This window comes from Telmatherina bonti (genome assembly GCF_933228915.1).
Source record: "Telmatherina bonti genome assembly, chromosome: 14".
Classification (NCBI taxonomy): Eukaryota; Metazoa; Chordata; class Actinopteri; order Atheriniformes; family Telmatherinidae; genus Telmatherina; species Telmatherina bonti.
In genome coordinates this window covers 36,309,666-36,329,474 of record NC_136612.1, presented here as the reverse complement: position 1 = coordinate 36,329,474, position 19,809 = coordinate 36,309,666, and the positions used below count along the sequence as shown (strand labels likewise).

At 44.4% G+C, this 19,809-nt stretch overlaps 2 protein-coding genes across 2 annotated transcripts; both read left to right on the top strand.

Moving 5' to 3' along the window:
• The first annotated feature begins 2,562 nt into the window (after nt 1-2,562).
• On the top strand, nt 2,563-6,204 carry rnf25 (ring finger protein 25). The gene is made up of 10 exons (XM_079252405.1): nt 2,563-2,608; nt 2,853-2,924; nt 3,678-3,774; nt 3,867-3,934; nt 4,011-4,080; nt 4,153-4,224; nt 4,296-4,442; nt 4,511-4,600; nt 4,666-4,803; nt 5,378-6,204. The coding sequence occupies exons 1-10, from the start codon at nt 2,589-2,591 to the stop codon at nt 6,005-6,007; spliced, it is 1,404 nt and encodes a 467-aa protein (XP_079108531.1). The 5' UTR covers nt 2,563-2,588; the 3' UTR covers nt 6,008-6,204.
• Nucleotides 6,205-7,041: 837 nt separating this feature from the next.
• kat8 (K(lysine) acetyltransferase 8) lies at nt 7,042-16,598 on the top strand (the record flags this gene model as incomplete). The annotated part of the gene is made up of 11 exons (XM_079253448.1): nt 7,042-7,357; nt 7,649-7,723; nt 7,814-7,992; nt 8,066-8,119; nt 8,195-8,359; nt 9,949-10,038; nt 10,113-10,253; nt 11,643-11,736; nt 11,910-12,060; nt 12,133-12,287; nt 16,417-16,598. The coding sequence occupies 11 exons, from the start codon at nt 7,042-7,044 to the stop codon at nt 16,479-16,481; spliced, it is 1,485 nt and encodes a 494-aa protein (XP_079109574.1). The 3' UTR covers nt 16,482-16,598.
• Nucleotides 16,599-19,809: the final 3,211 nt, after the last annotated feature.

Sequence of the window (19,809 nt, the reverse complement as noted above, 5' to 3'; positions counted from 1 at the left end):
GCGGGGGGGGGATACGTCATGGTTGAAATACGTCCCTCCTCCCGCTGAAAATGTTCACTTTATTTCACAGTTTAAAAGAAAAAAACTTTTTAATTCAGAGTTGTGTGAATCTGGCCTCCATCCATCACGTGTTCTTCTACTGGATGTTAATCAGACGGATAAACATTTCCATCTCAGTGTTTCTTACTGTTAGCAACTTAAGTTTATTGAGATTATAAACATGAAGAAGACCTTTTCTTGGAGAATGTACGCTGAACAGAGATATGTACCCAACACTTTTGCGTTTGCTGCCATTTTTCGTGAGCTGCACTCAAAGATCTGAAACCTTTTCTACAAACACAAAAGAACATTTATATTATTCAGGAATCTGTCTGTGTGTGTTTGTATTTCTGCTTTGCTGAGGTAATCCATCCCACCACATGGTGTGGCGTATCAAGATGCCACATGATTATTGTAGGTGTGCCTCAGACTGGAAGCGATAAAAGGTCGACTCACACAGCTCAATGCATCTTTTTCCTGCTTCCAGCTTGGGCTTTTGCTTCCTTCCCCTGGCACTTTTTTATTTTATTAGTTTCCATTTTAGGTAAAATACATTGTAACAAACAACAATGGAGCAGCTTTGATGCCCGTCTCGTCCTCTCACAGAAGCTGTCCAGTTGTCTCTGTTCTGTTAAAGGCAGGATGAATTTATTCATGAAGCATGATAAAAGACAGCAACGATAAAATGCACACAGCGAGTTATGATGGATATTAACAGGAACGACAAGCTTTCAGCACTGGGGATGGTTTTCCCAGTGCAGAAACAGGAGCTGAAGCGTCCCAGGGCTTTAAAGTTCAGATTTAAATCCATCATTTCATACTAAATCTTTTTTCATACAAAGTTTGTAAAAGTGGGACAAGAAAAGCGCACAGCAGATGGCCTTTCATTTAAAGGGGGATTTTCTCCACCACCTTTGACAGGGCCGGATTAAAAGTGCACAGGGCGCTGGGCCCAGAGTGTTCCAGGACTCCCCATCCCCACAGCAACATTGTGAAAATTGTGAATGATACACTTTGAAACAATATTTCTAACGTCTCTCAGTCAATGGTACCAGTAGCAACACACTAGACACTGTGGTGTAACTATGCTTTCATAGCTTGACCTTTGATCACAAACAGTGAATTTTGTCGGTTCTCCTTCAGCAACATTTAGCAGAAAACAAGACAAGAAAAGGAGGCTCTTTCAGCTTTCCAGTCTTTCTTACATGTCAGTTGCTAATGGCTGCATAGAAACTCATCTCCCTGCAACATGCTTGCAGCACGACAGATGATTCCTGACATCATAAAACATTTTAAAACAGTAATGATCTCCTATAAAAACGCAAATACAAACCTCACAGGATCAAATGCTGCAGCTGCGGTCACTTTGCATTCCCACCTCCATCCTCAGGTGTCAACTCTGTCTCTGAGACCTCAATGCATCCAGTTTAGTTCCCACAACTGGAACTGGTTCTCTTATCTGGCGAGATGTTATTGAGGACTTCTTCATCAGGCAGATGTGAGAATCTAAAATGTCTTTTATACCTTTTGTTTTCTCAAAGAAATCCATGTAAAGCTCATTATGATCATTTTAATAGTCCTCCATTTACAATGCCTGGTAAAAAGGGGAAAACAGGTCAAACATGAATATTTAATTTATTTTATCTTTGATTACTGTTGCTTTGTTAAGATAAATTTCTGCAACATGTCATTTATTTGAATTAATTTAATTTCAATGTTGCAGTCATTTTTCAAATCCAAACAGCATTAACCTTTTTTCTTTTATAACTGCGTTAATCATTGACAAATGATTAGATGGAAACTTTTTGCAGTGGTTGCAAACAATGTGTGACAACAAAAGCTTAAAAGCTAATCAATGCACCCATTGGAAATATTAGAAATACACAAAACTTTATAAAAACCTAAAGTTATATCATAAATACAGTACAGTTACATATATTTAGGATTATTTTTGCAAATGGCTTAAAAAAAAAAAAAAAACACAAAAAAAACACAAAAAAACCCCCACATTGCTTTGCTGCCATCTGGTGGCTACATATTGTAACTACATGTAGACGTAAAGTTAACCATAATAAGTATAGCACTTTATCCGGTCAAGCTTTTCAAAATAAGTTTTAAAGTGCATTGGAATTGTTAATTAAAGTGCAGTCAGCCCTTTCATGGGCGTTATCTCGTCTATTTTATGTAAAGTAAAATGGAGGGTTAATATCTAAATCTTAACACAGTAAATGGTGAATGTTAACATATTCGTATATTATAAACAAAAATATCCAAACACGTTTACAAATACGACTAATATTAAAACTGCCAATAAAGTTTATTTTGAATGTAAATTATTAAAACTAAACATAATTCAAAATCAAGTCAAATGTCATCCAATGAAAAAAAAGGTATTTAGTATAAATGTATATTCAGATTTAGACCCTCTTATATCAGCAAAGTCACGTTTAATCTTCAGGATTTATTTTTAATTTCACGTCTGCAGGCTATTACTTTGAAGTTCTGTGGCTACTTCCGCTTAGCTCCAGTCAGCTACCAGCAGAAACATCATGATGGCAGCGGAATGCGAGTGAGTTTGTTGACAACAACACGTCTGATTTCCGTCCACAAACCCTCATGACAATATTTATATGTACTACCCACCAAGCCGCCGACCCCAGGCCGCTGTTTTCCGGGTTAAATCAAATAAAAATGTCGCAGGTTTCGGTGGTTAGCTGCCGGAAGCTAACGCGCTAGGCAGGTGTTTGTAACGGGTTATAAAATGGCAAACTGAGGCAGACTCTCAGGTAAAAACGGCTCTCATTTGTCCGCAGTGTGCAGTCTGAGATCGAGGTGCTGCAGTCCATCTACCTGGACGAACTGCAGGTGAACAGGACGGAGGAGGGGTGAGAACAGCTGATCGCCTCATTACTGCAGCAGAAATGATGATGATGATGATGTTTTACTGGATCTCTGCTCAGTTTAGAGGTCAAACAGCAAACTTTCTAACGAACTGTGCATTTATACAGGACAAAATGATTTATTGATCACATCCAGGTAAATCAAAGCTTTACAGTGAAGTGTTATGAATCATTTCAGTGTTATTTTCCCCCAATTTAAAGCCTGAAACCACCAGAAGGACTAGCAGCAGGTTTGTAGATCCTCCTCATGATTAATCACAGCTTCTAAAATCTACTGATTTTATGTCAATGACAAGTTTATTGCTGTTGCACAATAACACACAAACAGGGTGATCGAAGTACCAAGTTAACAGTAAATAAAATTAAACTGAAAGGTATTAAAAAAAACCAAAGAACTGTGAACTTGACTAAAAAGAAGTGAAAACAGAGACACAGCCGTTTGAGCTCCTGATGGGACTCAAGCTGAACACACGAGTTAAACGTGAAATAAAGAATTAGGACACCTTTCTCATCAGAGATGTTTGTTGTTTATAAAATGGCAGAAAAAAACACTTTAATAAACATCAGCTCTTTCTGTTGGACGGTGAACACCAACGCACAGCCTTACGACCTGCTGAAGGCCAGGAGATCTGCTCCTGGTCTGTTGCGGGCTGCGTTGGTGTTCAGCGTCTGGCGGATGAAGACGACCGCTGATGACAGTTTTCTGTAGTTTGGTGATCGTCCTGCTGTTTGTTCCAGGAACTGGGAGGTGAGTCTGGTCCTGTACCCGTCCACAGCCGAGGACTCTGTGTCTCAGTTCGTCCGTCTCACCCTGACGCTGACCCTGGATCAGCAGGTACAGCCTCCGTTGTGTCCGATCTGCTGAGGTTTTTATCCAACGGGTGATGAACGTAAAGGTTTTGACTGTGTTTGCCGCCGTGTGTTCAGTATCCCTCGTCCTCTCCAGCCGTCTCCATCCACAACCCCCGCGGGCTTTCTGATGATAAACTCGGCAGGTAACAAACTTGTCTCCGCTTCAGCTGCTCAGAAATGGACGTTAAACTCGTCTAATGGTCTGATCTGTTTGGTCAGCGTGCAGAAGTGTCTCCACATGGAGGCTCAGTCCTGTCTGGGGTCGCCCATGCTCTACCAGCTCATCGAGGTCAGTATGTTGTTGGATGGATATTTAGTCTGATGTGCAGCGGCGTTCTTTAAGTCCACGTTTCTCCTGCAGAAAGCGAAAGAAATCCTGACGGAAAGCAACATTCCTCACGGGAACTGCGTCATCTGCCTGTACGGGTTTAAGGTGAGCTGCTCTGCAGGAGCGCTGAGTCGCTCCAGGATGGTTGCTGACGTGTTGCTGTGTCTGCTTGTCAGGAGGGAGAGGCGTTCACCAAGACCAGCTGCTACCACTACTTCCACTCCCACTGCCTCGGGCGCTACGTCAGCCACTCGGAGAGCGAGCTGCGGCAGCTGGAGAAGGAGCTGGAGGAGGACAAAACCCGAGACGGGACGAAGCATCAGGTCAGAAATCACAAAGTCTGCGTCTCGGCGGAGGTGGTCCTGAGTGCTGACTGTGGCTGGTGTGACAGGAGCTGACGGTGGTGTGTCCGGTGTGCAGAGAGACGCTGATGTACGACGTGGAGCAGCTGCTGTCGTGTCCGGCGCCTCAGCTGCCTGAGGTAAACCCGAGCCACGCCCACCGCCGCCGCCAGGGGAAACACTGACAGCTTTGTTCTCCCGTCAGGTCGACCAGGCGGCGACACGCTCTGCCTTCCAGTTGAAGTGGGCGGAGCTCCAGAAGCTTCTAGAAAAACAGAGATCTAAAGGAGGAATCATCGACCCCGAGGTGGAATCGAACCGCTTCCTCATCCATATCAACCAGGTAGGAAGTCGTGTCTCCTCCTCCTCCTCCTCCTCTTCTTGCTCCTCCTCCTCCTCCTCCTTTTCCTTATTCTTCTCCTTCCACTCCGTCTTCTTCTTCTTGCATTTATTGCTGTAATAAACATATAGATCTGATGATGTCATTACTTCTATTATCGATCAGTGAATATTTGTTTTATCAGTTATTTGTCGTCTTTATGTTCCAGTCAAACTTTAATTAGACAGAAATGATAAAACTTTTATGAGGTTTTTGTAAAAATGTGTAAAGTTACACACCTGACATTGTGATTTCTGCGTTTTTATTGTTGTGAGTGTCGTCGTTTCTCTGCAGGATCCGTAACGCTGGTTGACGTGCGCCGCGTGTTTAAAGTCAGGCTGTCTGTTAGTAAAAACCTGCTACTTCCTGCTCAGAGCGGAGAAAAAGCCACACGTTTGGTTTTTATCAGCAGAAACGTAAAAATGTTTGAATTTAAGGGAGAAACAGAGTTTTTAACGTGATGGCGGGGGGGGGGAGGGGGGGGGGGTAAAATCTGCTGAACTGGACCGTTAACTGTGCTGCATGTCGCCTCCATCAGGCTCCACCTGCTGCTGAAGACGGACACCTGGACGTCCACGTGGCTCCTGAACCCCCGTCCTGTCATGAAGCTGGTGTCAGAGTGGACCAGTTTGCTGCCGGACAGTCCCACTGTAGAGGCCAGCGGCGTCCACAGCAGGCTCGGGGGCCGAGACGAGCGGGCCGGTCCAGACATCAGCACGCCAGAGCCCCTCCCATCACAGACTGCCTGGACAAACTGTCTCTGACCTCTGACGGCGCCGAGGCATCCATCACAGCCAAAGCTCAGAGCGATCATGGCGGGGGCGTGAAAGGGGACCCGGGGGTCTGTCAGTCCCGGACCAGGAGGGAAGTCTCTGCAGACCAGCAGGACATGCAGGTCTCTGCAGACCAGCAGGCTACGTTGCAGGAAGCTGAAAGCCCCAAAGATGCTGCAGGCGCTCGCGGCCATCGTGGGAGAAGGAGGGATCCTCACCGACATGTCCTGCACGCCGGGGCCTCCGGACCTCCACGGCACCACTGGGACTCACGACCCTCGAGGAGCAGAGGAGGAGCTAATCTTTGCAGCAGCGGCGGCGGACCCCGGCGTGGTCATCATGACCGGGGCTTCCAGCAGAAGGCGGCGGAGAGAGGAAGGGAGGAGGTGCTATGACAAAGGGCAACAGGAGGGTCAACGAACAAGCGTGTGTGTGCCTCCATCATCCGTCTGCCCTGCAGCAGACGCCTCCCAAGGCCCCGTTTTCCGCCGCGTCCCCCATGCACTTTCACCCACAACGGATGCCGATGGTTGTCGCTTTTTGTTGTGATGCTAAACTACTTAAGAGAAATACAAATTAAATTTTCTCTGGATGTCAGAGTCAGTCTGTGATTTGGCATCAGAAAATTCTCCACAGATCTAAACATACCGCAGATATTCATGATTTAAACACCGTACATCGTTGAGCGGGACGTTTCTACCGGAGCCAAACCTAAAGTTTTACAAGTTTTAATAAAAGGTAAACGGTTTTTCTTTCCTTTATTAGACAACCAGAGTTACTTAGAACCGTTTCAAAAGATGTTGTACTTGTTTGTATGAAGTATTAGATTTAACATAATTTATTTGTAACTTGTTAATTCAGAAAAAATATTTAAAATGTAAAATGTATTTTTGGTAAGTAAGAAAGCACATTTTACTGTTAAAATAATCTACAATGTAAAATTTAAATAAATTTGATTAAAAAATTTTTTGTTTATTCTAAAAAAAAATTGATAAAAATTATAGAGACAGTGACATTTTCTGTAATTTGGTAATTCAGAAAAAAAATCTTTTTCTCCCCCCCACCCCCAAAAGAAACACAACATGCTTCTGCAATAAAATAAGTGAAAGTGAAAAAAGTATAATGTAGCACTAAATTAAATTTTAATTTTTTCTAATGGAAATAGCAAAATTATCTCCTAAAAGCAGCCATATATTTCCTAATTTGTTAACATGAAAAGGCAACTGGACGTGAATACACTAATTAAAAAAGAAATAATTTTTTTTTATAAAATAAAACCAATCTATGAATAAAACACGCGTAGCGCTAAGCATCATGGGAGATGACGTTTTTAACGTGTGAAATGGGCGGGGCGTAAGTCCCGGTGACGCCATCCTGTAGTGAAGCTGCGCAGAGCCGAGGCGTGCAGTTGTTTAGAAACCTTCCAGGTATGACTGGCGGGAACAGCTTCCACAAAAACTACAGCAACAACAAGAACTCCGAGTCCACAATGGATGTGGATCTGGATTCTAGCCGCCCTGAAAGTGAGCGGGGAGACCTGGACGGGAGTATCCCGGCTCCGGGCTCCTCCAACGGCAGCGGCGGGGAGGAGGACGAAGCGGAGGCCTTGGGGCGGTCGCGAGAAGCCAGCGGCTCGAGTAACCAGCTCACCCCGGAGGGAGGCGGGGTGCTCGGCGGCAGGGAGCAGGAGGTGTCGGTGGAAATCGGAGAGACGTATTTGTGTCAAAGAGCTGATAAAACATGGCGTGGGTGAAATTCTCCTTTATTATTCTCTTTTAAATATAATAATTGAGCTAAATGACACCAAATTCCATTGAATTATTCTTGTAAATAGTCGTTACTAGGAATATAAATATAATTTTATATATATATATATATATATATATATATATATATATATATATATATATATATATATTTGGCTCATTTAAATGAGGCTTTCTGGAAAATTCGGCTGAGATTATACAACCAAAATGCTGTTTGCATGATCTGAAGACTTTCCTGCCACAATCTGACAGATTTTCTTGATGTTTCAGACACAGCAGAGGTGATTCAGTCCCGCCTGAATGAGCAGGAGGGCAGAGAGGAGTTTTATGTCCACTATGTGGGATGTAAGTTCCCTTCCACACCTCCTCTGTTCCCCTCTTCTCTCTCCATCCTGTCAACTGATTCACCCCAAACTGGTTCCTTTTGGTTTTTAGTCAACAGACGGCTGGACGAATGGGTGGGTAAGTCCCGGCTGGCGCTCACCAAGACGGTGAAGGATGCGGTGAGGAAGAGCACGGAGATCGGAGGTGTTGGAGATCTGGGTGACCAGCCCGAGAGGAAGATCACACGCAACCAGAAGCGCAAGCATGACGAGATCAACCATGTGCAGAAGGTGATGATGTCATTTATATGAAATAAGTTTCCACAGACGTGCTACATATGTCTGACAGAAGCTTCCTTTGCAGACGTACGCAGAGATGGACCCGACCACAGCTGCGCTGGAGAAGGAGCACGAGGCGGTGGGTCGCGCCCCCCTTTGCTTTGCAGCTCTTGGCGTGGAGCGTTTGGTTAATAAGTTCATCCCTCTCCCTCAGATCACCAAGGTGAAATACGTGGATAAGATCCAGATCGGGAACTTTGAGATCGACGCCTGGTACTTCTCTCCGTTTCCTGAGGACTACGGCAAGCAGCCCAAGCTGTGGATCTGCGAGTACTGCCTCAAATATATGAAATACGAGAAGACGTTCAGACATCACCTGGTCAGTCACGTGGCAGCTCTGTGTGTGTGCACGTGTGATTGTGCAAGAGAGGAGTGTGTTGTTTACTTTGTTGTTTGCATCGTGTAAAGCGCTTTATACATAAAGTTTGGTATTTTGGATACAAAGCGGCGCCATTATCTCCTGAACAGCTTCATTACACGTGCAGCTTATCTGCACGTCCGGTGGAACGAGAAGAAAGCGGCTGTTTCCCAGTTGGGATCATGTAGAGCGAAGCCGCCAGTCATAGTGGGAACACTGGCCTGGTTCCACTGGGTGGAAAAGGGATTTCAGGCCAGAAGAAGTGGACCAGATCCGCCAGAATCCTGCTCTCTAGATAATCACTAAGACGACGACCTGGCTGCAGGTCCGGGGTGTGGAATGATGTAACCACATAGCAGGAAGGTGACGGAGCGTTAGGACAGGCCTCCTCCTGGACCTGAAGCTGGATCCTGGAAACTGGGACCAGTTATCACCCACGTTTGATCTTTCATTTAGTAGGGAGCCAAACAAACGGCCGTTTACCGTCAGTACCAGCTCGTCTCAACTCGCCTCGACTCAGTTTGTAGGGATTTCCACTCGGCTTTTGGACCCGTTTACCGGTACTTTTTCTGTAACTCCTCAGCCCAGGTTCTAAGCGAGCCGAGTCGGGTTGTGTGTGATGTCGCCAGACTGCATGCCACTATTGGTCAGGGGAGCATCCAGTCAGAGGCCAGGGAGTGACATCACTGGAAGAGCGACTCCAACTCGCAAGTTGTTCACGTTACAACAAGCAATGTCGCAACAAAACTCTGTTCCGTGGTCCTGCTCTGAGGTGGAGACATTTCTCTGGTTGGTTGCTGAGGAAAGGATACAGAGGGAACCAGATGGAGCGACACAAAATGAAAAAAATCTATCAAGAGCTTTCTGATGGAATGTCTACGGCTAGCAGCAGAGTTTCCAGCAGCGTCGGGAGAAGCTGAAAAAGCTCCAACGTGACTATCTGCAGGTCAAGGACCACGATGGTCGGAGTGGATCAGACAGACGAGACTGGAAGTGGTTCCAACAGATGGAAACGATTTATGGTCAGCGACCGGCGAGCCACAGACCAAGTAGCGGATTTCCTCTAGGTCCTGTGTTGTTATAGAGCTCGTCGTGCACAACACTGACATCACAGCGATTTCACACAAACCCCGCCTCTTTTAGACCTGGTACTAAAGTGTAATGGAAAAGAAACAGGAACGAGCTTAGACGAGTTGATACTGATGGGTGGCTGTAGCTCAGGAGGAGGAGCAGTTGTGCAACTGGAAAGTTGGGAGTTCGATTCCAGGCTTCTCCTGATTATGTGCCGAAGTGTCCTTGTGCAAGACACTGAACCCTAAGTTGCCCCCAATGTGCCTATCGGGCTATGTAAGTGGCTTTGGATTAAAAGCGTCTGCTAAATGACTGGAGAATAGAATAATGGAAAAGAAACGGAACCAAGCTGAGACGAGCGGATACTGATGGAAAAGAGGCAACAGTTTGATCTGAGCTCCTTTCAGACAGAAACATCATGACAGGTTTCACTGCTTCATGAACACTTTGGGTCTCATGCCGTATGTTCTGGTCCTCAGTCACACTGTCAGTGGAGACAGCCTCCAGGCAAGGAGATCTACAGGAGGAGTAACATATCGGTGTACGAGGTGGACGGGCGAGACCACAAGGTGAGCGCGCCTGAGCCGCTGCAGCATCCCGCTCTGCAGGACTGTTCACTCATGTTGTTGGTCTCTGTTTGCAGATCTACTGTCAGAACCTGTGTCTACTAGCAAAACTCTTTCTGGACCATAAGACGCTGTATTTTGACGTGGAGCCCTTCATCTTCTACATCCTCACCGAGGTCAACAAACAGGGGGCGCACATCGTGGGATATTTCTCCAAAGTGAGTCTCGCTGAGTGCGAACATCTGGTAGATCTGTCTGTTAGTAAGACGGTCGCTGGTTCGAGCCTTGGCTGACGGGAGTCTGCATGAAGAGTTCTCTCTAGGAGTGAGTGTGTCTCTGTGTTGGACTGGTTACCTGTCCAGGTGTACCTGTCTCTCGCCTGCTAGCTGCTGAGAGACTCCAGCTTCCCTGAATGTTGCTAATCGGTAAAGAAAATGAATGAATGAAGCTTCTGTCTGCAACAAGCAACATGGATTCCTGTCAGAGGGAACAGGTGGAAGGTGACAGGACCCCCACCTGGACTCTGGAGGCTTCTTTCTGGACTTTCCCAGTAGGATTAAAAGTAGGATAAACATCTGGATAGCTTTTACTTCCAGCTGCTGTTTAACACGTTTTATTTTAGTTAGAACCAGAGACTGTATTGATCCTCACTGTTAATTCAACAAGACAAGAGGAGAGCCACTTTTCCCAAAATAAATAGATAAACCCTCGCTACGTATCCTGCTACGTTGCCAAATCAGTAACATTCAGCTTTTTAGCAAGGAATGGTTATCCTAAATATTGCATGGAGTAATGGCGTTCTTATGCAACAGTATGTGGTGAAAATACAACAATGCCTCCAGAATGTGGGTGTTTCTTTTTCAATATATATACGGAGCTACCGACGGAGCAGCTCTTTGGTGGAGTTCGCTGCAGCTGAAATCAGCCAAACCTGGCAACTCTGACAGGGTCAGTTAGGGCCGTTAGGACAGCAGAGTTTCTGCAAGCAGCCTGCAGCTCTTGTTTATGGAGAGAACTGCAGCGTTGAGGATCATTATGACTTGTTTAGATGCATTTTCAGAAAGCCGGCGGCTGCTTCACGAGCTGAAAGGCAAGAGTCAGAGAGCCGCATGCGATGAGGAACGCTGGTCTAAGGGGTGGGTTAGAGGGGGGCTGTGAGTTAGAGGCCTGAGCTAACTGAGCTAACAGAAGCTAAACCAGCAACACGTGGATGTTGTTTACCTTCGTTTTCCTTCTTGATCTGATGATCTGGTTCCAACTTGGAAACTATTGATTTTCAGGGACCTTTAGGATTAATGAAGTCCTGCATTTAATGCTGTGATTTATTGTGAAATGAACTAAAACACCTCCAATGTCATGATTTCATCTCCTAAAGTTGTGAAATCCGTTTGTTTTGCTTTTGTTTCCACTCTACAATGGAGATGTTCTCGGTTTGACATGTGAAGCTTTACATTTTCTATCATATCACAGATAAACTGAAACGTTCTGAACATGTTTCCAGGTTTATTCTGTTCATTTGTTTCACGTTTCCGTGCTGCTAGTGTTAGGTTAGCTCCCATCAACAGCAGCTGCGGTTTTAATTGTTCTGTTTGGTTTGTGGTTTCCAGGAGAAAGAGTCTCCAGACGGGAACAACGTGGCGTGCATTCTCACGCTGCCGCCGTACCAACGCAGAGGCTACGGGAAGTTCCTTATAGCCTTCAGTCAGTAAAACTTTTTCATGGAAATAAAAACATAAATGTTTTCTTTGTTCTCCTTCTCACACCACGCTGACCTCAGCAGAAGTGTCTTTATGCCGGGATAAATAAAGCTGGACGTGTCGGCTCTAATCCTGTAATTTACTGATGGAACGGTGGCTGAACTGTTCTGTGTGCAGGTTATGAGCTGTCCAAGCTGGAGAACACGGTGGGCTCTCCAGAGAAGCCTCTGTCTGACCTGGGGAAGCTGAGCTACAGAAGCTACTGGTCCTGGGTGCTGCTGGAGATCCTCAGGGACTTCAGAGGAACGCTGTCCATCAAAGACCTCAGGTAGACCAGAGAAACGTCCGCTTTGTTTACCTGCTCCTGCGTTTAGACGGTGAGATGTTTCCTGCTTTGCAGCCAGATGACCAGCATCACGCAGAGCGACATCATCAGCACCCTGCAGTCACTCAACATGGTGAAATACTGGAAGGGTCAGCACGTCATCTGTGTGACGCCCAAGCTGGTGGAGGAGCACCTGAAGAGCGCCCAGTACAAGAAGCCGCCCATCACAGGTAGGCCCGCCAGCATCCGGGAGGGGACGCGGCTCCTCCTTCAGCTTTGGAAAGCTCAGATCCTGAGATGGGAATGATGCCGTCGCAGCTGTAGATTCACTCAATCCATTTTCCAGACCAGTCGCATATTCAAATTACCGTTTGAAATATGTTTTTTATCCATAAAAACCAGTTTCAGGAGAGAATTGAAGGGTTTTAAAAGGTTAAAGTGGGAATTTGGAGGAACACAGATGGATTTCTTCCTGGTTCTCTGATGTCTTGCTGCATGTAGACCCATATTTTTCATTTGTTTGGTTTCTTTTTACATCTGCAAAACGCTGTCACTTCCAAGTCCCACAACAGAAGTCCAGCTTGTCGTTCAGCAGCAGAAAGTGCAACATTTTGCAGTCTTTTAGCCGCTAATGCTAGCAGCTAACGCTAACGCTAACACAACAGACCAGCTGTTTTTCAGATAGCAGGAAGTGATGTCGCTACGTGGACAGGAACATGTAGACCAGGGGTTTGGAAAAGCAGGTTTCAGAAGTGCACATTGGCTCATCAGGTGAGATTATTACAGGAAAATGATTATTGGATTTAGATTAGGCGTGGGAAAATCAAATCGAAAAATCAAATGTTTCTTTGCTTCACAACTTTAAAATAGATTTTTTTTTGTTAAAAAATCAATTTTTCTTTTCAAATCGATAAATAATTTTTAAAAAAGTTTTAACGTTTTTATTAATCTTTTTACTTGTCTTTTTGGGAATTATAGCAGCAGAATGATGGTCTGGCTACTGGGTTGTTTTTTTCCTAATTGAATACTAGAAAAATGGCGAGCAATAAAAATTGTACACATTTTTTTTGTTTTTAATCTACAAAAATCTGCAATGTGGAAGAATTGTGAGAATTTAAATCGAATTGGCACCGAAAAAAATCTGAATCGAATTGAGAGGCAAACAGATTGTCACAGTCCTAATTTAGATGGTGGGATTTCTCCCTGTAACGCTGATATTTTCCTGCATAAAGACCCTTAAATGTGATTTATCTCCTCACATCAGCACATGTTAAAGCAATAAGGTGAAGCGACGCATCGGTTCTGTTGCCATGGCGTTGTAACATGTACACAAACAGACTGTTTCAGCCTCTACGAGCTCGTACAAAACAGCCGCCACTCGCTTCATGGCGTATGTTTGCCGTTGTTTTGTCCTCGTGGTGTTTAAACAAAGAGCAGCCGGTTAGCTTCCAGGTTAGCACAACCAAAGGACATACGACACTCTGAAGCAGAGAACAACGTTGATCATGGATTTTATCACATTTCTGCAGAGCATGTAAACGCTGCTGGTCTGATGACTGAGATGATCTGACACAACGCAGAGTTCTATGTAACAGGTTAATAAAAGGCCAATGACATCCTAGTGAGAGAGGTTTTATTGTAGCGGCTTATCTAAGGCTGAAGTCTGAGGCCGGTACAGTGAAATGGAATGAGCTGCTTCTGCTCCTAAAACTCCTAATTGCTCCTCAAGATCCGCAAACCAACATCTGCAGCCATTTTCTAATTTACTTGATTGGTTGAGAGGTGATGCTGTCACACTCGCTGATCTATAACCGGAACATAACCTGGTCCGGAGCGGGTTATGGTCAGTAACCAGAACATTAATCTGGTCCGGAGCGGGTTATGATCAGTAACCGGAACATTAATCTGGTCCGGAGCGGGTTATGGTCTGTAACCGGAACATTAACCTGGTCTGGAGCGGGTTATCGTCTGTAACCAGAACATTAACCTGGTCTGGAGCGGGTTATCGTCTGTAACCGGAACATTAACATGGTCCGGAGCGGGTTATGGTCTGTAACCAGAACATTAACCTGGTCTGGAGCGGGTTATGGTCTGTAACCAGAACATTAACCTGGTCCGGAGCGGGTTATGGTCTGTAACCGGGACATTAACATGGTCCGGAGCGGGTTATGGTCTGTAACCAGAACATTAACCTGGTCTGGAGCGGGTTATGGTCTGTAACCGGGACATTAACCTGGTCCGGAGCGGGTTATGGTCTGTAACCGGGACATTAACCTGGTCCGGAGCGGGTTATGGTCTGTAACCAGAACATTAACCTGGTCTGGAGCGGGTTATGGTCTGTAACCAGAACATTAACCTGGTCTGGAGCGGGTTATCGTCTGTAACCGGAACATTAACCTGGTCCGGAGCGGGTTATGATCAGTAACCGGGACCATAACCTGGTCTGGAGCGGGTTATGATCAGTAACCAGAACATTAACCTGGTCTGGAGCGGGTTATGATCAGTAACCAGAACATTAACCTGGTCTGGAGCGGGTTATGGTCTGTAACCAGAACATTAACCTGGTCTGGAGCGGGTTATGGTCTGTAACCGGAACATTAACCTGGTCCGGAGCGGGTTATAGTCTGTAACCAGAACATTAACATGGTCCGGAGCGGGTTATGGTCTGTAACCAGAACATTAACCTGGTCCGGAGCGGGTTATGGTCTGTAACCAAAACATTAACCTGGTCTGGAGCGGGTTATCGTCTGTAACCGGAACATTAACCTGGTCCGGAGCGGGTTATGGTCTGTAACCAGTACATTAACCTGGTCCGGAGCGGGTTATGATCAGTAACCAGGACATTAACCTGGTCTGGAGCGGGTTATGATCAGTAACCGGAACATTAACCTGGTCTGGAGCGGGTTATGATCAGTAACCAGGACATTAACCTGGTCTGGAGCGGGTTATGATCAGTAACCGGAACATTAACCTGGTCCGGAGCGGGTTATGATCAGTAACCAGGACATTAACCTGGTCTGGAGCGGGTTATGATCAGTAACCAGGACATTAACCTGGTCTGGAGCGGGTTATGATCAGTAACCGGAACATTAACCTGGTCCGGAGCGGGTTATGGTCTGTAACCAGAACATTAACCTGGTCCGGAGCGGGTTATGATCAGTAACCAGGACATTAACCTGGTCCGGAGCGGGTTATGGTCTGTAACCAGAACATTAACCTGGTCCGGAGCGGGTTATGGTCTGTAACCAGAACATTAACCTGGTCCGGAGCGGGTTATGATCTGTAACCGGAACATTAACCTGGTCCGGAGCGGGTTATGATCTGTAACCGGAACATTAACCTGGTCCGGAGCGGGTTATGATCAGTAACCGGAACATTAACCTGGTCTGGAGCGGGTTATGATCTGTAACCGGAACATTAACCTGGTCCGGAGCGGGTTATGGTCTGTAACCAGAACATTAACCTGGTCTGGAGCGGGTTATGATCAGTAACCGGAACATTGACCTGGTCTGGAGCGGGTTATGATCTGTAACCAGAACATTAACCTGGTCTGGAGCGGGTTATGATCAGTAACCGGAACATTAACCTGGTCTGGAGCGGGTTATGATCTGTAACCGGAACATTAACCTGGTCCGGAGCGGGTTATGGTCTGTAACCAGAACATTAACCTGGTCTGGAGCGGGTTATGATCAGTAACCGGAACATTGACCTGGTCTGGAGCGGGTTATGATCTGTAACCAGAACATTAACCTGGTCTGGAGCGGGTTACCGTGGTGATTTACCTTTAAAGAAGTAAACTGGCAATGGAGCAGAGAAAACCCAGCTTGAGGTTCCTGGATGAGAGAAGATTCATCTTCGTCATTCAGGCTTCTGGAGTCGTCATCCTTTCCATTTCTTCCTGAGCATGTTTACCCAAAACGTCTCTGCAGGAAAGATCCTGATTAAACCTGTTCATATAAGACTGAGCTGAACTTAAACGTTTTCATTTCCACGATCATCGCCGCCTGTACGGACTCTTATTCCTCTGATATTTGTTTTGTTTGTCCAACATCATAAACAAGCTGTTTTTGTTCCATCTTCATTCTTCTGACCTGCTGCACTGATGCGTTGATGCTTGTTTCTATTTACTGGGTGAAAATAAAAAAGAGAAAGACAGGGCATTAAAGGTCTAGCAGCAGCACTGCGTGTGCACGTTTCTGTTTAAATATTTGTTTAGTTATAATTGTATCCCTGCAACTCCATCTTATGTTTATTGTAATGAAAACTAGTCTTCCTCTGGCCTCCTGGTAGCCCCGCCTCTTACTCGCAGAGTGTCCAGCGTTTCCTCTGTGCTCTAACTCCGTCTGTTCTCGCCAACAGTGGACACCATCTGCTTGAAGTGGGCGCCTCCCAAAAATAAACAAGCCAAGATGTCGAAGAAGTGAGACGCCACATCGGCACATCAGTGGACGTGTTCCCTTCCCTGTTTCTCTGTGTAAATATGTTATTAGCAGCATCTGTTTGTAGTTTCTTTATTTTCTTATAATAAATGTGTAAATATGATCAAACCATGACTCTGAGTCCGTCCCTCCGCTGGAAGGTCGATCTGAAGCTGCAGAGAAGTGAAGTTTAATAATATTAAACTTCACTTTCTAACAGCCATATTATGGCTGTTAGAAATGTGACCAGCAGAGGGCGCTGTGGGTTTACCTGCTGCTGTTGGCATTTTTCTGCCACCTTACCTGTGGATTTAAAGGATGCAGGTTGTAAAAGTTATAAAAAACCAGTTGTTTTAGTGGGGAAATGTCAGATTGACCCCCCATTTCACATTTAAACAGATCAGATGACGGTTTGTGTTACAGCGCTAAGAAGTGGTTTCGGTTATTTTCTGCCACAATCGGCTGGTTAACGATGAAGGAAACACAATCTGAGCCAGATCACTGCTTTGTCTTCTATGAACTTGTTGCTTTGGAGAGTAGAAAGGCTTGAATTAGGAAGATTGTAGGTTACTGCCCAGGCTGAATAAACCAGTTTATTTCTCACATGCCTGGCCCAAAAGGCTACAATATTTAGTTTTATGATATAACCCTTTGGCTTTCCAATGGGAGGGAGGTTTTCAGCGTTACTGCAGGATTGCAGGAGCATCAGGGGTTAAACTCACTTTTGTTTTCAGAGTTGCATGAATTCTTCAAAGCTCTTTAGATGAGCGAGTCGAACTCGAGCTGATCATGAAGAATGTCGAGCCTTTTTCTTACATCTCTGCAACAAGGTGGAACAATGATCTTCAAGCCAGGATGTCGAACATTTTTCTAAATATCAGTGTGTTTGTGGTGAAGAAATGAAAGTGGCAGAAATGAAGGCTTGCTTAAATAAAAACTAAACAAAAAGAGTGAATGTGAGAATGACTTCAGGATGACACACTTGTAGCTCTAAAGGGAAAGTTGTATCGATACTCTGGCTGATATCAAAGTATCGACTCAGTCAGAATATTGGAATCGATACTTTCTTGGACGTGTAGATACCACTCTACAGATACAAACATGCTATTTTTTGTCACTTCTGAGAGTTTTAGACAATAAAATTGCCTCAGAAATACCTCAGAAAGTGTTTTCCTTATGTGTCATGTGATCCTGGCAGCCTATCAGAAGAATGATGATGCTGCTACTCTTACTGATGATGAGATTTTCATATTTTACTTATTTAATGCAGGTTATTGCTTTTTCTGTTTTATTTATTTTACATTTTCTTTTTACTTTCTATTTAGGATATGTCAATGGTTCATGAATGATGTTTATTTTTCTTAAATAAAATAATTCATATATTTTTAAAAGCATTTATTTTCGTGCATTTCATTTATTTGCCATGAAATAAAGAGATGAACTTACACGTACAGTCAGGATTTTCCTTTGAGGGGCAAAAAGTATCTGTCGATGGAAAACGTATCAAACTTGTAGTATCATATGCATGAAATCTGTCAGGATTATCACATTGCAGCTGAATATAAAAATATAAAAAGATTAGCTTCGCGCTGGCTAAGCTAATGCTACATCAGGTTTCATTTAAAAAGGAAGCTAGTGAGGATGCTAGCTGGTAGCTGCAGCATGAAAATGTGCATAAATATATTCTGTAACCAGTCTGATTCTGCAGATTTAAGATATAAAGATGAAGAAAAGAGAAATATGGATCAGACTTTGACGATCTCAGACCCAGTGTTGGACACAACAATCCAGTTTAGCAGTAAACCAGAATTGGTCCCTCCAAAACAACCACCTTCCCTTTCTGTGGAGCGTTTTCAGCCAGTTGCAGATGTTTCCACTTGCTGACCCAGATGTCAATGTAAAGGAGAAGATTTAGAAACGTTAGGTAGAATCTGCAGATGAGGTTTGTCTTCATCTCAGCCGTTTCGTGACACTTTAATCGTTTTCATCAGGTATTGTTGGATTGTGTCTGAGCTGGTTTTCATTGGAAATGTCGTGCAACACATCTGTGCATGTGAGGTTTGTCCTGATGCTGCTGAATCTGTGGAGGAGCTCAGACATCTGGATCTCCCCACAGCAGCTGGAACAGCTGTTTGTTGGTTTTCTGCTGCTGAGAACATAAAAGTGAAATGTTACAGCATTACATGTCAGAAATGTTGGAAACATGATATGGAGTTGTATTGTTCGTGGCACAGGTACAGCCGGTTCTCTGAAGTGTTTTTAAGTTACCAGCAGCCACTCCTCTTCATCTCAGATTCTCCCTAATGAGACGTTTCAGGTTCCTCCATACCTTCAGACGTTCTGGGAAGACGAATGTGGTGGAATTATGCGTATAGTGTAGTTTTAATATGTTACTCATCCTCTGCTTCTAACAGTTCTTTCTAAATTTCTTAAAATTTGCTAAACTCTGCAATAATACATATTTGTCTTTCATTTAATCTCTAACCTCCTCTTCACTAAACTTAAGGGAAGATAATATTCTCTCTTTTCTTTCCTGGTCCATCCAGGCACGTTCTGTCATATCTAACAGAGTCTGCCTGAACCAGGCTTTACTGTCATCTTTTGGAGAAATGCCCGTGATCTGATTATCAATCTTACACACACACACACACAGTGGCGACCCAGACAGATGACCATGCTACTTGGTATATATATATATATATATATATATATATATATATATATATACATACACATATTCTTGTTCTTAGACATTGACTTGACAAAATTTGCTGAATCATTAGTTAGTGTGGACAACAATTTGTGTATATAATTTTGATGCTAGGTACATCAGATATGTGGATCCTCCAACCACTTTACCATTTGCAGATCTTTCACGGGACTTGCCACCATATGAGCAAACTTACACACACACTGATTTCTGTGTGAATGGCCGCTATGGCCCTGTGATGTCAACCAAGCCAGCCAATCATACGGTTTTATTTCACCCATGAAAAGAGTCACCAAAAGTAACAAAAAATCTTCTACAATATTTCCACACAACTCTCCAGAGAATAGCAGGTCAGACCTCTATTTTTAATTCCTCTTATGGAGAGTGAACCAGCCCACACTTTAATGTTTTTTTGCTTTTTCTCTTTTTTTTAATTCTGTTCCAACTTTTTCATCTGATACATGCTCATAAAGCTTCCTTTTGGAAACCCACATTCTTCACAGCAGAACGTTAAATAGTTTACTTACATCTTCACCATATTGCTGCTTTAAAAACACCTTCATAGAATTTGGTTTAGGTTGCTCCTCCTTTCCCCCTATAGTCCCCATCGTCACCTGGTCTTAT